The sequence below is a fragment of the Seriola lalandi genome, unplaced genomic scaffold (assembly GCF_002814215.2).
Source record: "Seriola lalandi dorsalis isolate HSWRI2012SDOR001 ecotype SW California unplaced genomic scaffold, Sedor1 jcf7180002054984, whole genome shotgun sequence".
Taxonomy (NCBI): Eukaryota; Metazoa; Chordata; class Actinopteri; order Carangiformes; family Carangidae; genus Seriola; species Seriola lalandi.
Window position 1 is genome coordinate 472,789 of NW_019525533.1, and position 14,360 is coordinate 487,148.

The window sequence follows — 14,360 nt, forward strand, 5'->3', positions numbered from 1 at the left end:
AATGATCATCCTATCCAGTCCTATACAAAATAGTCACAAATCAGCTTCACCTCAACCAACTTCAATAATACTTGCTAATCCATTAAAGCAGTGTGGTATTAGTACCTTATACTAACTAGAAGCTTCTAAAACTAAAGGGACCACTGAAAAACGATATCTTGTTACTAATTTACATTTAATATTTTACTATTTGAGCCCAGTAAATACACAATACCTTTACTTTAAACTGAGTAACTTAAAATGTGGAATAGCTACTTTTACATAAAGTAGCAAATACTCCCCAAACTTTCTGCCTTCGCCATCAAAAACAAAGATCTTATGACCTTACAGCAGAATCAAAACAGACCCGCCACGTCATCATTCCGCTGACTCTGATTGGTTAAAATCCCACCACAAGGTGTCGCTGATTCGTCAGAAATCTGAGACCTCTCTTAACCGACCAATCGCATTCCAGCGCGAGCCGGGTATAAATACCGCGATGTAAACAAAGGCAGGAGTTGTTTAACGGCAGCGACCCAGCCGAGGGTGACTTTTACTGGATGTTCTTGTCTCGACAAACGCGTCCCGACCTGAGGCTGATTGTGGGGGAAAAGCCACTCTGAAGCGAATGAAGAAGCATCTAATCTTTCACTTCACATACCGAGGACTTCTAACGAAAGGAAAAAAGAGTAAAAGAAGAAAATGGAGTATAAATTACGAAAGGCTGAACCAAAGGACGTGTCTGATATATTACGACTGGTGAAGGTAGGCTTATAGGACCAGCACAGACCAGATATGGTTTCAAAATAACACGTTACTCCACATGAATTCAAAATAACGGTCGCGCTCGAGCACAGCTTAGTTCCGCCAGCTAAGCTAACTGTTAGCTAGCTTCGTCTAGTTCCGACGACATTGTCGGATAAAGGTCAGACGAGGCCTCAAAAGACGGATTACATCGGATCATAGTGACGGAGTGGCAGGTGTAAAATGTCCGGAGGATGTCCGAGTGTGAGATCAGTGTCTGCGGCCTTTGTTTACACCCAGCCGACTCATATCCGCTAAGACTGCCAGTTTTCCCAAATATGGTCAGTGTGTCGTCGATATTTCGTCCGGCTGAGGGGTTTACCCTGATGAAATGTGATTACACTTTGGGTAACCACTGACCTGACTTAAATAACATGGCTACGATGACCATTTTCATAATTAGTTTGCTTAATTCACTAAATGTTTAGTCTGTAAAATGTAAGATGTTGCACATCACAAGTTCCCAGATCCAACATAAGGTTATCTGCAGATCTTAAAGCCTTAAAAACGTTGAGTTCAACTCCTTCATATAAGCCCTTAGAAGGTATTTAACTTCATTTACAAAACTTTGAATAATTACCGAAAAGGAAAAACACATACTTCACAAAAAACATGGAAGATGAGCATTTAAATTAGAGTAGCAGAACTTTTTTTCTCTACATAAACACTGCATTAACCCTTTGGATTAAAGGTGTCTGGGCCCTCTAAGGAAACACTGAGATAAGAACAAGGAAAAGAAGCAGATCTTCACACACGAGCCTAAAACTATATTGAATATTTGGTGTTTTTGATTGACAATCAATTAATCATTGAAGTGATTTCTCAAAGTAGATTTCCTGCTTAGTACTAAGTCATTTTAAGGATCTTTTGAATTCAATTTTTCTTTTATAAATTTGAGTATCGGTTGTATTTCGACAGTATGGGTTGGATTATAGTGTTGATCGACTAAACGTGAATATTGTTTTTTCTTGTCGCAGGAGCTTGCAAAATACGAAGAGATGGAGCACCAGGTGACACTGACTGAAAAAGGTGAGTGTCCAAGTTACATCCATCTGTTCATATACACACTAATTAATCAGTGTTCTTCTCCTTGTGCTTAAAGTTTTTCTTTCCCTGCAGAACTCCTTGAGGATGGATTCGGTGACACCCCGTTTTACCATTGTATCATCGCTGAAATCCAAGGAGAGAACAGCAGTGACGGTACGAAACGCTCCATTTCCTCTTAGAAGAAGAAAAGAAACCAGCCTGCTTCTCCATTTTGGCTCAACTCACAGCCTTAACCTGCAGTTCCTCTACCAGTAACCAGTAACAAACCCAGTTCATGTCCCAGCATGACATGCACAAATTTACCCTGATGAGGGTGTTAACCTCCACCCTGTTCTCAGACCAGCAGTGTTAACCTAACAGCCATACAGTGTGTGCTTCCTGTTATTGTGCAGTAGCTATAGATCTCATCTGATGTGACGCCTGTAGCTGCACATTTTTGTTTAAAGAGTCAGACGCTGCTCGGCTGCAGGTGTTCCCTCTCTGTCAACAAGCTGACACAGATCTAAAGTGTATAGATCACACTTCATTCAGTAACACGTGGCTTCAAAGTGCATCAAAATATCCAATTTAACTTAGTTTACTTCATGTCACTTTGTTTACAATAAGATGTTCTTGTCAAAATGTGGCACAGAAGTACAAGTTGTGCCAGACCTGTAAGTCTTTACTTTTCTTTTTGTAGCTTAAACAAACATTTGAACAATTCAGAGGAAGTTCGCTGTGATCACAGAACATATTAACCTACAATTCAGCCCAGAGATTATCGATTCATGTGTCACAGCAGGACATGAAATAGCCCAAAGAGGAAGGATAAAGAGCTATTTTAAAGGAAATGCATAAAATAATGAAATCAAAAGGTAAATATGTGCATTAAATACCTGAGATGTGCTGAAACGTCTGTTCAGAGACGCTGTATATGTGCAGCAGTAACGAGTCCAGTGGTGCAACTCTGAAACCCTGACTTGAGTGTCTGAGGTGAATAATGTTGAGTATGTCGACGTCTGGGATTCGTTACCAGGCGAAGTGAGCGTTTGGTTCTCGAAGTCCATGTGTTGGCTGTAGGTGGGATGTGCAGGTGTAAAGACCTGAGCAGATTTGAGGAGAGCCGGATCCTCAGGACCAGACGACTGGATCAGAGCTCAGACAGCGCTCCCTGTCAGTGGAGGACCAACAGCAGATTTAGCAGGGGTGGTCACAATGAACTGAACATGCTTTTAGCCCCTTGTTTGAAAGGGTTACTCCTTCATTATAGGCATCTGCCAGATAAATGTACTGAAAATGTAATGTATAAAAGACTATATACAGAGGTGTTGTATGTGTACAGTAGATTTGGATGTTTAAAGTAAGATATTGAACTATTTCATCATTATTTAACCTCCCTGTCTCCTCAGAGCCGAAGGTGGTGGGTTTTGCCATGTACTACTTCACTTATGACCCCTGGGTTGGCAAACAGCTCTACCTGGAGGAGTTCTATGTGATGGATGAGTACAGAGGTAAAAACAACTCACCTGCTTCTCAAGTCTAAGTTTAATTATATCTCCGCAGCTTCTTTATTAAAAACCTCTTTCCTGTTTTCTTTTTTTAGGGCTGGGCATCGGTTCGGAGATCCTGCGACACCTCAGTGATGTGAGTGTGTTTACTGAACCAAAGCTCTCAGTACAGTATTTAAATAATATTATATCAGCGTCTCATCTGATCTGTGGTCTGTCCCTTTTGACTCCAGCTGGCGATGAAGACGCGCTGCACCGGCATGATGTTTGTGGTGGCGGAGAACAACGAGCCGTCCGTCCAGTTCTACAAGCGTCGCGGTGCTGAGGACCTCTCCCAGGAGGAGGGCTGGAGGCTGTTCCGGTTCGACAAGGACAGCCTCGTCAAGATGGCCACCCCGGCTGAGGAGTGACGCAGGTCCGGCGCGGCAGAGGAGGGAGAGGAGGCAGCGGGAGAGTCTGGCCTCTGTGACCGACTCCTCGGCTCTCCTCTCCAGTCAGACGAGGTTCAGCTTTTTAAAAGGGGGAAACCTGTATCACAGTAACGTGGTTTTGTGTGTGTGTGTGTGTGTGTGTGTGTGTGAGAGAATAGTTCAGTCTCATCAAGCCTTTTGTGTTTTGCTTAATCACCTTTTTTAAGTTTCTATTGTTCCTGTGAATCAATCATGTTTATTCTAACCTCTCATTGACCAGTCTTTGTTAGAACTGGTGCATTAGATGTGCAGGAACAGTTGCTATCACGTATGTTTGCAATAAAACAATAACTGATCACACACATCATGGTCTCATGCTTCTGCACACTTTGTACAAGAGGTTAGTTCTGCTTCCAGCATCTGTTTTGATTGTTTCAGATTCAATCCATCAAGTCTCAAATTCAGCTTGTTTCGTTTGATTTCTAAAGAAACCGTCTCTACAAAAATAACTTGGATGAATTGTTTATATCAGGCGCTGGACACGGACAGTACAGGCTTCAATCAGCAGTTATTTAATATTCAAACTTTGTACTATTTCAAAGTCCAGGCTCGACGCTTGTGCAGCAGCTGTACGTGTTGACGAAACACAGCTGGAGGTTTTTACGCTGCAGACGGAGTTTGTGTAGTTACATCACGGAACTGAAGACGTGAAGTCTGTTCATGTTTTATTGGCACATAGCAGTTTGCAGAAATTAACTCAAATGTAGTGCAAGAAAACGGTGAATAAAGAAAGTGGATGGAGTAATAATAGGTTTCATATGCTTCCTTTTTTTTTTTTTGTCTAATTTCAGTCTAAAGGTGATATTTTTCTTTTCATACACTTCAATCTGCTTCAATCATTCTCCAGTAAAAGTTGTGCAGTTACACATTTCCATGTCCAAACCAAAAACATCCAGGAAATATGCCAAATATTTTTCAAGCAGAAACATTTGATGGTTCCAGCTTCTCAAACGTGAGAATTTGCTTCTTTTCTTGGTCTCGTGTTTTAATAAATAGAATAGTTTTGGTTCTCAGTTTTACAGAGCGAGCGATCTTGCTGCAGCATAGATTACTAACAGTTTGACTATCTGCAAGAAAAAACATAAAAACTTTTCTTAATTATGCCAGTTACAGACGAGGCAGTTACACCTGACTTTAACTGATTAAATAAACTTCTGTGATGTATCAGCCTTTCTGAACTTGAATTGATGTATTACCGCAGTCAACCCAATAAACTCAGCTCGTCTTATTTTGAAGGGCTGATCTCTGTGTGACTTCAGACCCGAGGTTATTCCAGGACACGACTCTGCCCCATAAAGATGAGTTCAACTGAGGTGAGTCGTGAGAGTTTAACACAGCAGCGAAGGGGGGGACATGCTCTTGTATTTTGCAGTAAACTGACTTTAACCTCAGAGTGGGAACAGAGTGACCCACTGCTGTTATCAGCTGGGGACATTTATGATGATAATTAAAGCTCCAAACTGCCGTCACACATACAACTCTGACCTCTGACCTCTGATTCGACTCCGTGTTTATGTCGAGTTATTGAACTCTGTGTCTGGTTAAATGTTCACCAGGTGAAGTTATAAAATACTTCTGCAGGTCAGTGTCAAGTCAATATTGTATCAAAGGTGAGATTATAATCATTTTATGCACAAATGTGATTTTCCCTCAGATCAACCCTTCGCTTCGTCCTTGTCCTTCATAAATAACCACATTGTATCACAGTTCAGCAGCAGCTAAAACCCTGACATTTAAATGAATACCAGAAATCATTTTCACATCCACTGTTACAGTAACACTCGGGTCCATAAAAGGGTTTTCCCCTCAGGATGTGAAGTGTCTCATTCATCTTGGATTATGTTAATTGTTCAGGAGGGAAATTCAGAGACACTGAACTTCCTCTGAAGAAGCTCCGACTGAAACTGTTCGTGCTTTTTTCGCAGATTGATGTTAGAAAATGTCGGGAAACTGTTGCTACTTCAGCAGCTTGTAACAAGTTGTTCACACGCAGCGTTCGGCCAAATATAAACTCACTTTCAAACATCTCAAGGTGAACGACAACGCCAGCAAAATACATGAAGTTCTTTTGTTCCTCTGACAAACTTGTTGTGGTGGTTAACAAACGGTTCTTGTTCTGTACATCAGGGCCACCGTAGGAAAACTGACACAAACTCCTGAAAATTTCAAACGGCAGTCGAGCGTTACATCAGGTTTTCGTCCACGTTACATCAGGCGTCTGGAGAAGAATCTAACCCAGGCTGAGAATAGCAAAACAGGAAGTAGTGAGACATCAGCTTAAAGACGCTGAATCTCTGAAAGTAACTTCAACAGTCAACTTTCTGTGGGCTGAGGAGGAACTGCTGCTGTGGTCTACCCACACACAACAACAGGAAGTGACCTCCTGTCACTGATGCCTCTTCTCTTTCCTGTTGTCTTTGAGCAGCAGCTGATCAGACCTACACAATGTCTGACTGAGCTCCGACTCCAACACTGTCTTAGTTTGAATTCTGTAGATTTACTTTGATGTTTAGTGTCATGATCCTGCTGCAGCCGCCCTGACATCATCCTGTCACACACTTTGATTAAGCTGGGAATGACGAGATGGCGACATGTCCAGATCCAGAGGAAGCCACCGAGGTGTCACTTCCTGTCGGAGTTCTGTGACTCTGCACTCGATTGCTCTTCCTCGTGTCTCAGCGATGACGAGAAGTGAAATTGAAGCGTGAGAACTGAATGCTGACGCACACACAGTTGAATTTTTAGCTGCAAATTTCTATTTTACTGATGACTCATGAAACAGAAAGATGTCCCCTCCGATAGATACCGTGTTTAATTAGATGTCACTCAGGTAAAACATCAGCAGGTATATATATACAGAGCATTATCAAACATGGACCATAAACACAGCATCATCCAGTTCATTCATAATTAAAATCAAGAAGGAAATTGTTTGTTATTTGGCCCTTTGCTGTCGCACATAGAACAACATCAGGGGAAATAAACAGTAAACAATGAGTGTGTGAACGCGTCACTGACACCGAGCGATCGTCCTGGAGATATTACACTGTGGAAACCTACATGAGACCTGAAGACAGTGACGCTCCACCAGCAACACTTTAAATTAAACACTCCTCCACCTCCACGCAGCTCAAACTACAGAGCACACACTCTTTCAGGACAGAGTGGGTCATCTGTCCACAGAAAGCTCCACTTACAATCTTTACACCGCTGTGATTTGTGATTCTGAATTCGTCAGATAAAATTCTTCTTTTCCTAAAAGCTAATAAATAATTCACCTGTTTATCTCAGCTGATATTTCGAGCACGCACGTAATAACCAGATCCTCACCAAGACACCGGAAGATCAATCCCAGCTTATCACATTTATCTGTGTGTTACATAATGTGGGGAATATTAGTGAGGGCGTACACCTCTGTAAAAGCTTCACAACCCTCTAAAGTGGTTAGTTTAGTACCAGATGCAACAGAACAAAAAAACTTTCCTCTTAGTTTCTCTGAATTTCTGAGACAATAAAACAGACTGAACATAAACAGCCTCAGTATCAGAGTCAGAAACTGGAAAAATAAATTATATTTATATTTTGTTAAATCACTTTATGGCTCCAACTAATAATTGTTTTCATCGTGGATTAATCTGCCGATTGTTTGGTCTGTAAAAAATAAATAATGAAACTAATGAATTCATCCACTTTTTCTGATCTTTAAAAGTTTCACATTTTTCTGTGAAGTTTATGTTTTAACACATAATAGAACAAGGAAGTGCTTCACTCACAAAACCTGACACTGTGAACTCAACAAACTGGAAGAGCTGAGGGTCACCGAAGGACAAACTACGGAATGGTTACAGAAGAGGAGGAGGAGGAAGAGGAGGAGGAAGAGGAGGAGGAGGAAGAGGAGGAAGAGGAGGAGGAGGAAGAGGAGGAGGAGGAGGAGGAGGAGCAGCTGTTCCAAGAAGCAGGGTCAAGAGATGTCCAGAGAAATGAGTAAACCTGCTTCCTGGAAACGTTGAACTCTCTCTCCCAAACCTCTGCTGTAGGTGTGAATAAGCTGGTGTGAAGCCGTGGGAGTCGGGTTGTGAGGAAGGAGTCGTACAGGTGTGAGTGTGTGTTACTGGAAGGTGGCGGTCTCTCAGGATGGAGAGGTGAGCGTCCTTGTTGGCGTCTCAGCTGCTCGAGTCGTTGCTCTGTGTTTGCTCTTTCTTCTCAGACTTCAGAAAAAACAAAACGCACCACGATTATAAACCTTTAAATCTTTCGGACGACGGAGAAAACACAGAACCAAAGAAGACTCACCTGCTTTTTGCCAATGGGCGGATCCTTCCATAGAGTCTCCACGGTTACACGGCCCTGCTGAGCCCAGGTGTACGCCGAGTCGCGACTCACCTGGTGGGAAAGAAACACAAGAAACATCGTTAGCCGAGCGCACACACAACACTCAGGTTATTTTACACTGAAGGACTTTTATTCTGAAACATTCACAAAAAGAGGAAGTGTGTAGGTGAGGATTCAAGGTCTTTTAAACACTTTTTCTTACTGCTCCTATAATAAGGTCATAAAAAGCCTGAAAACAGAAGTTTAAAAAAATAATAGTAAGTAGTAAAATGACATGATGAGTCTTCACGTCACATCTGGACTGACAGCTGCTGCATCAACAGGGTTTTCAGCTGCGGTTCACTTTTACTTTCTCTCATTTTCTAGCTGCACTTCCATGAATTTGCAGGACGAGACACAGATTTATAAAATAAATAAATGAAGCAGTCGACACTGAAGCAGCAGATACCGTCATAAGACTTTAAGGGGGGTCAGTAAACTACGTCAGAGCAGCAGGACGGCTTCAGAAACTCCCTCCGCCCGACACTTTCCCGACTTGAAATGTGGCGTCTGTGTTTTTAAACTTTCTGAGGACGATCTGACGCTCGCATCCTCGAAGTGAGAGAGGTGTCTGGGTTTTAACTTCTCTCTTTACTTCTTCTTCTGAAGGTAATAGAAACACGTGTATTCTAATGCGTCTCTGGTTTTCAGATCTTTTAACAGAAGCCGTCTTTCCTTCTTTCATTTAAATCCTCAGAGTCTCTGGTTTTATTAAACATCTCTTAACACGAGGCTGAATCTCTTTTTATCTGGTGTTTCCACAGCTGCCCCCCCCCCCCGCCCTGCTCGTCTGCTCCACCTCTGCATGCGTCCCGGGGGGTGAAGCGTGATAGCGTCGAGGCGTGTCTCTGTGTCCGTTCGTGCCTGGCGTTTCTCTGGGTGGAAATACAGTTAATAAAACCACCCAGACATCAGTGAAAATTAGAAACTGGATTCACAGCCAGGACTTCCTACAGGAAAGCACGGCCCTTTCCTCGGAGGAAACGAGTCAGCGATCAAACGTTCACAAACACTGATACAGCACCGACCGCTTCATGAGACCTGCCTGGAAAGTTTTAAATCTACGTGATGTCCGTCAGAGCTGGAGACACAGTTTATAAGGCCTGGGTGTGATTTTCCTCAGTGGTTTCCTGTCCAAAAAAAAAGAAAACTCCCCTGAAATGAACTTTCTGGTTGACCGGTGCCCCAGAACCAGCTAAAATAAAAGAACATAACTCATGAAGAAGAGGTGTCACTGCTTCTGCTTTCACAGCTGTTTCCTGACTGTATTTCACATTAAATAAAGTTCAGTGTCGACTTGATGTTTCCACTCACATCAGAACGTGAACATCTGGAAACGTCTGGGGGTAAATGCAGAGCTGATGCTTCTTGTGCTTTAAATGTCTTTGTTGTTCAAACTGAAAGGTTGTAATCTGGTAACACGGTGATCAGCTGACTCTTAACATGATGTCTGTATTTTAACTGTTGCATGAACCAGTTTGTAACTGAACTGCAGCGACTTCACAGTTAAACCCCATTTACACCCGGAGACGCTTCCAAGTGTTATCAACCCAGCAGCATTTGAACTCTGACCTCTGAGATCACAGAAACGTTAGCAGCTGCTCTCACTGACGTCTCATCTCTGGTTTATTGTATTCTATCTGAGTATTTGCCAAAGACACAGCTCAGTGATGAAAACATAATGATGTGTGTGGGTGAGGGCTGATGTGACTAAACTTAAAGTTACAAGAGTTATTTTAACTAAGGGGCCGAAGCTGCCGAGTGATTCTCTTGTGTAACAGCAGCTCCATACGTGAAACATCTAGTACGTGAATATTAATCGATAAAAACACACCTTCAGGACGGACGCAGCCTGCTGAGGGTAAAACATGGAGGCACTCAGAGCCATGAGTCCCAGTGGAAACACCAGTCGCTTCAGCCTGGAGCCTGAAGGAGAGAAACGCAGGTGAATCAGACTTACATGAACTGCTGTGACCTTTCCGCTCCACTCCTTTACTTTGCCGCTTTAAAGAGGCGCCGTCGTTCAACAAGAAACATTTAACCAAGACAAAACTATTCGAGGCTCAACATCTGCCATCGCTGACACGTCGCTGTGTTCATTCATTTACCAGAAGGCGAAAAAGTTAGATTTATGTTTCCGTATCTGTTTCCTGGAGGTCGATAAAAGGATTCTGGGATCTGTAGGAAAGGAAACTGAGACTGAGATAAAACTGGTCACATGAAAAATACTAAACTACAGCTTTTCTGTCGAGTCGAAGGTCGTTCCTGAAAGAGAAACTCGTCCTGGATTAAAAAGGAAGAGCGACATAGGAAACAGATTTATCACGAGAAAAACACATTTAATAAGTAACAAGTGAAAAAGCAGACGATGAGCAGTGTAACAGATTGTTCCTTTTATTTATCTTCTATTTCCTGAGTCTGGTGGTGCGAGCGAGGCGCCGTGTGGTCACATGATCACCTGTTATCAGCCCGTCTGCCACCTCTGACCTGATTGCTGTGCTGTCTGCGGGAGGGAACGCAGGTCAGCGAGTGTGTTTGCGTGAGCGCTGAACGTTACCTTTGGCCAAGAAAAGTCCCAGGAAGCCGGAGAAACCCACCACGGCCACACTGGCGTAGAGGTCAGGGGGAGGGTCGCTGAGGAACTGGTACACGTCTGAAAGATCAAATAAAGGAGAGGAAGGAGAGGAGACGAGCGACGGGTTGTGAAATATCTGATAACGGCAGAGAGGTCATGTGGGTTTATTCGTCTGGATGTGAAGGAAATTTACTTCAGTTGTGAACCAACATTAGAAAAGGACATGTACAACATGTGCAGGTCAATTATCAAAAAGTGAAATATTTGCAACTCGTTCACACAGTTTCCTTCTTGTGTTGCTCAAAGATTTAAGGTTTAAGTTTTTATTATTATTATTATTATTAAGTTGAAGGTTTAACAGACAAAGATTTGGTAGATCTGAGATTTAAGTCAACTTGTGTTAGCTTGATTTTGGTGTGTGGATTTAATTCTGTGAAAGTGAAATTTCCTGACGCCGGAGTCACAACGCAGAAACTCTGATGATTATTCTCACATCATACGTTGCATCAGCCGCTGAGTCAGACGTGTGTTTTCTCACCTGTGACGGCGGTGACCGACGTGTTGATGGTGGGCTCCACGGTCTTGTACACTTGCTGTGGTTCGTCATCATACAGACACAGACAGAAGAGCCGGTTACAGATAACAGCTTTTCAAAATGAGGAATACGACAGCTACATACAAATAAAGTGATGATGTTAAAACCCCCTAAAAGAAAAACAGCAGCTCCAGGTAACAGTTCTTAAAGATTGTATTTCTACACTTCACCCACCTCAGCTTTCTCCAGCGCAGCCCGACCCGTTTGCTGCAAAAGACAAGACGACAAAACGTTTAACAGACAGCATTCAAGGACTTTTCAAGCCCAATCCCCTTAAATTCAAGGACCCAACATGGCACGGATGGAGACACAGATCAAGGTGAATTAATGCCACAACATTAAGAATTTATCTGCATGTGCATAATGTCAAGTATAAAAAGTTATAATTTCACACAGAATATATAAATTCAATCACTTTCAATGATCCATGTCTATTTATGTCAAATTCACAAACTTTCAAGGATATCCAGGACCCGTGGGAACCGTGAAAATAAAACTGCATGTTAAGCCGTTGTTGACCTTCTGAGCACAGATGGGAAAATACATGTTGCTTCCGTTCAGCATTAAAAATAGTCCCAAGCTTTCCTGTGTTAAATCCTGCAGGTTCAAAGAAAAAAAAAAGAAAGAAAAGAGGAACTGGATCCAAACAGATGTGAAACAAGCTTCATGTGTTTCTGTGAACACGCCTGATAATTTCCTCTGTTTGTATTTAAAACTCGCCAAACCGAAAATTATTGAGCTTTTTGAAATTTAGATTAAAACCACAACGATTCTATTAATCAAACTTTTTTTTTTTTGGCACAAACCCCAGAAAAATGTCACGCAACAATCAGAGCTGCGTTTCCCTCTTCAGAGGAAGCGGCACAGTAACTCAGACGCTGACACACCTGACACTGGGTGGTGTACGGCTCGGCCCATTTCCTCAGAGATGCGACGCTCTGCTCCAGCGCTCCGGCCTCCGGCTCCGGCTCCACACACCGAGGCTCTGCTTCAGGTCTCGTGTATAAAGACGGCAGCTGGAACAGACGAGATGAGCATCAGCGTTAATGATAAAGTGCAAATATTCACTGCACATGTATGAAACATTTAAAAGATGTTATTTTACTCTTTCATCATTTAATCATCTTTTTTTCTGACATCATAGAAGGAATATTATGCATTAACATTATGCATTTATGTTTAAGTATTTAGTGCTTGGGTGAAGAATAATTTGCATTTTGTAATCGTCACATTTAACGCCATCAACTCTGTCATCACTGAACACCGCACGTGTTTAGCTGCAACAATAACAAAGCTTCACAAACAGGTATTGCTTGATCAAAGCCAGCTCGTCTCGCAGCGGAGGAAAACACCTGGAAGGTAAGTAACCTGAAAAGACATGCGAGTGTATCCTTTGTTCGAGGTTCCACTTTATCTGACTGAGACGTTTCGGTACCTTTTGGAAATCTCCTCTCTTATAATATTTACTTTAGAAATTTCAGCAGTGCAGTGAGGTGAGGAACCAAGATTAATATTTTGTCCAGACACGTGAAATGAGATGGCATCACCTAGTGTGCAACAAAACAAGTCATTACAAGCTGTAACTGAGCCCAATGAAAAACAGGTTCAGCGGGTTCACAAAGAAACAGAAAACCCTGAAGTCAACAGTGTCAGTATCTACCTGCGGAGTAAAACCACTGACTGTGATTACAGGCAGGGAGAAGTACAAAAAAATGTAGAATTAAATGTTTTATCTGCAATGAATATTAACACTTCTCATACAAAAATGTTTTCAAGGAAATTAAAATAATCCTTCTTGGGAAAATATAGAGTCAAAATAACTTAAAAAGTGTTTTTTGTTTGTTTTTAGCTTTATTATGCAAAATCTATGGCACTCTTATTTTTTATGTACAACCAAATAACTTTTTAGAGTTTAGAGGTAGAACTATTTAATTTATTCAGTGTTTAAATGATCAAATTAAGCTCTGACGGCCAAACTTGATTAAGAGTAGAGCTATAGGATTGTTCCCATGAATCCCAGCTCATGTGATGAGTTTATTTATTTATCAATTCATTAATTTATTTAACCTGAATTTAATTTCCCATCACGTAAAATTACTATAATGTCTCCATGTTTGATAAGAGATATCTAAAACAGGGATATCTGATATGAATGAAACCTGGACTATGTTTATGTAAAGGTGAATAACCAGGTTTCACAATGTTTAATGTCAATATCATCACGTCCTACAAGTGATTAAAAAATAGGACACAAAAATATAAAACATGGTAAAGACGGAGAGCTTTTCTGTGGTGGTGGAGGATGTTTCTCCCCTCCCTGCTGTCAGTTATCCATTAACCCACCTCATCGATGCTCAGGACGGGCTGTGCGCTCCTCTTCTTCCCCTCCGCGGCCGCAGCCAGCACGGAGCCGCTCAGCAGGCCGGCCAGCCCCGGAGCTACGGCGCACAGCGACACCTGGCGGCAGAACCGGAGAATACACACGCCGGTTAACGGTGATAGAGAATCACAAGTACGGCGGTAAATGAGTCTATGGTGTCTATTAAAACATTTTAATTCAGGAACTGTTATTCTCCACTAGATATACACAATTAAAACACATTTCATGTCCCGTTTTCTTAAAGAAGGAGACGCCTGTTTAACCGGCTTGCTAGCTACAGCAGCTAGCAACATGCTAACTGTAGCTGTTAGCTATTTTTTTGCAACGTTTCACTAAATGACAGCCACCGAGTCTGTAGCGAATTATATTTAAGGCGGCAAAAAGAGGAAAATTAATAATAAAGGAGTCGTTACCACTTTCACATAGGACATTTTCATCCAGGAGACGTTTGCCTACAATCCGTGCTGCTCTCTGTACTTGTGTTCTTGTGAAACGTCATCAGTCATCGCCAGCCCAAGTACTGCTGCGTTCAAGACGGCCGTAAACTCGGGAACCTCTATGTGGGAACGTCCGAAAAACGTGCGTTCAAATAAACTCGGAAAATAATAAATATAGATATAATAATAGACGTAAGATGAATCAGATAGAGACA

The 14,360-nt window shown here is 42.1% G+C and overlaps 2 protein-coding genes across 2 annotated transcripts; one reads left to right on the forward strand and one right to left on the reverse strand.

The window, feature by feature from the left end:
- The first annotated feature begins 491 nt into the window (after positions 1–491).
- Positions 492–4,089, forward strand: LOC111647294 (diamine acetyltransferase 1). The gene is made up of 6 exons (XM_023396917.2): positions 492–744; positions 1,761–1,812; positions 1,903–1,983; positions 3,219–3,320; positions 3,413–3,453; positions 3,551–4,089. The coding sequence occupies exons 1-6, from the start codon at positions 682–684 to the stop codon at positions 3,725–3,727; spliced, it is 516 nt and encodes a 171-aa protein (XP_023252685.1). The 5' UTR covers positions 492–681; the 3' UTR covers positions 3,728–4,089.
- Positions 4,090–6,576: 2,487 nt separating this feature from the next.
- LOC111647289 (MICOS complex subunit MIC26-like) lies at positions 6,577–14,236 on the reverse strand. The gene is made up of 9 exons (XM_023396912.2): positions 14,122–14,236; positions 13,672–13,785; positions 12,216–12,344; positions 11,503–11,535; positions 11,272–11,326; positions 10,716–10,811; positions 9,993–10,084; positions 8,081–8,170; positions 6,577–7,995 (listed from the first exon to the last, which is right to left on the reverse strand). The coding sequence occupies exons 1-9, from the start codon at positions 14,143–14,145 to the stop codon at positions 7,951–7,953; spliced, it is 678 nt and encodes a 225-aa protein (XP_023252680.1). The 5' UTR covers positions 14,146–14,236; the 3' UTR covers positions 6,577–7,950.
- Between the last annotated feature and the right edge of the window lie 124 nt (positions 14,237–14,360).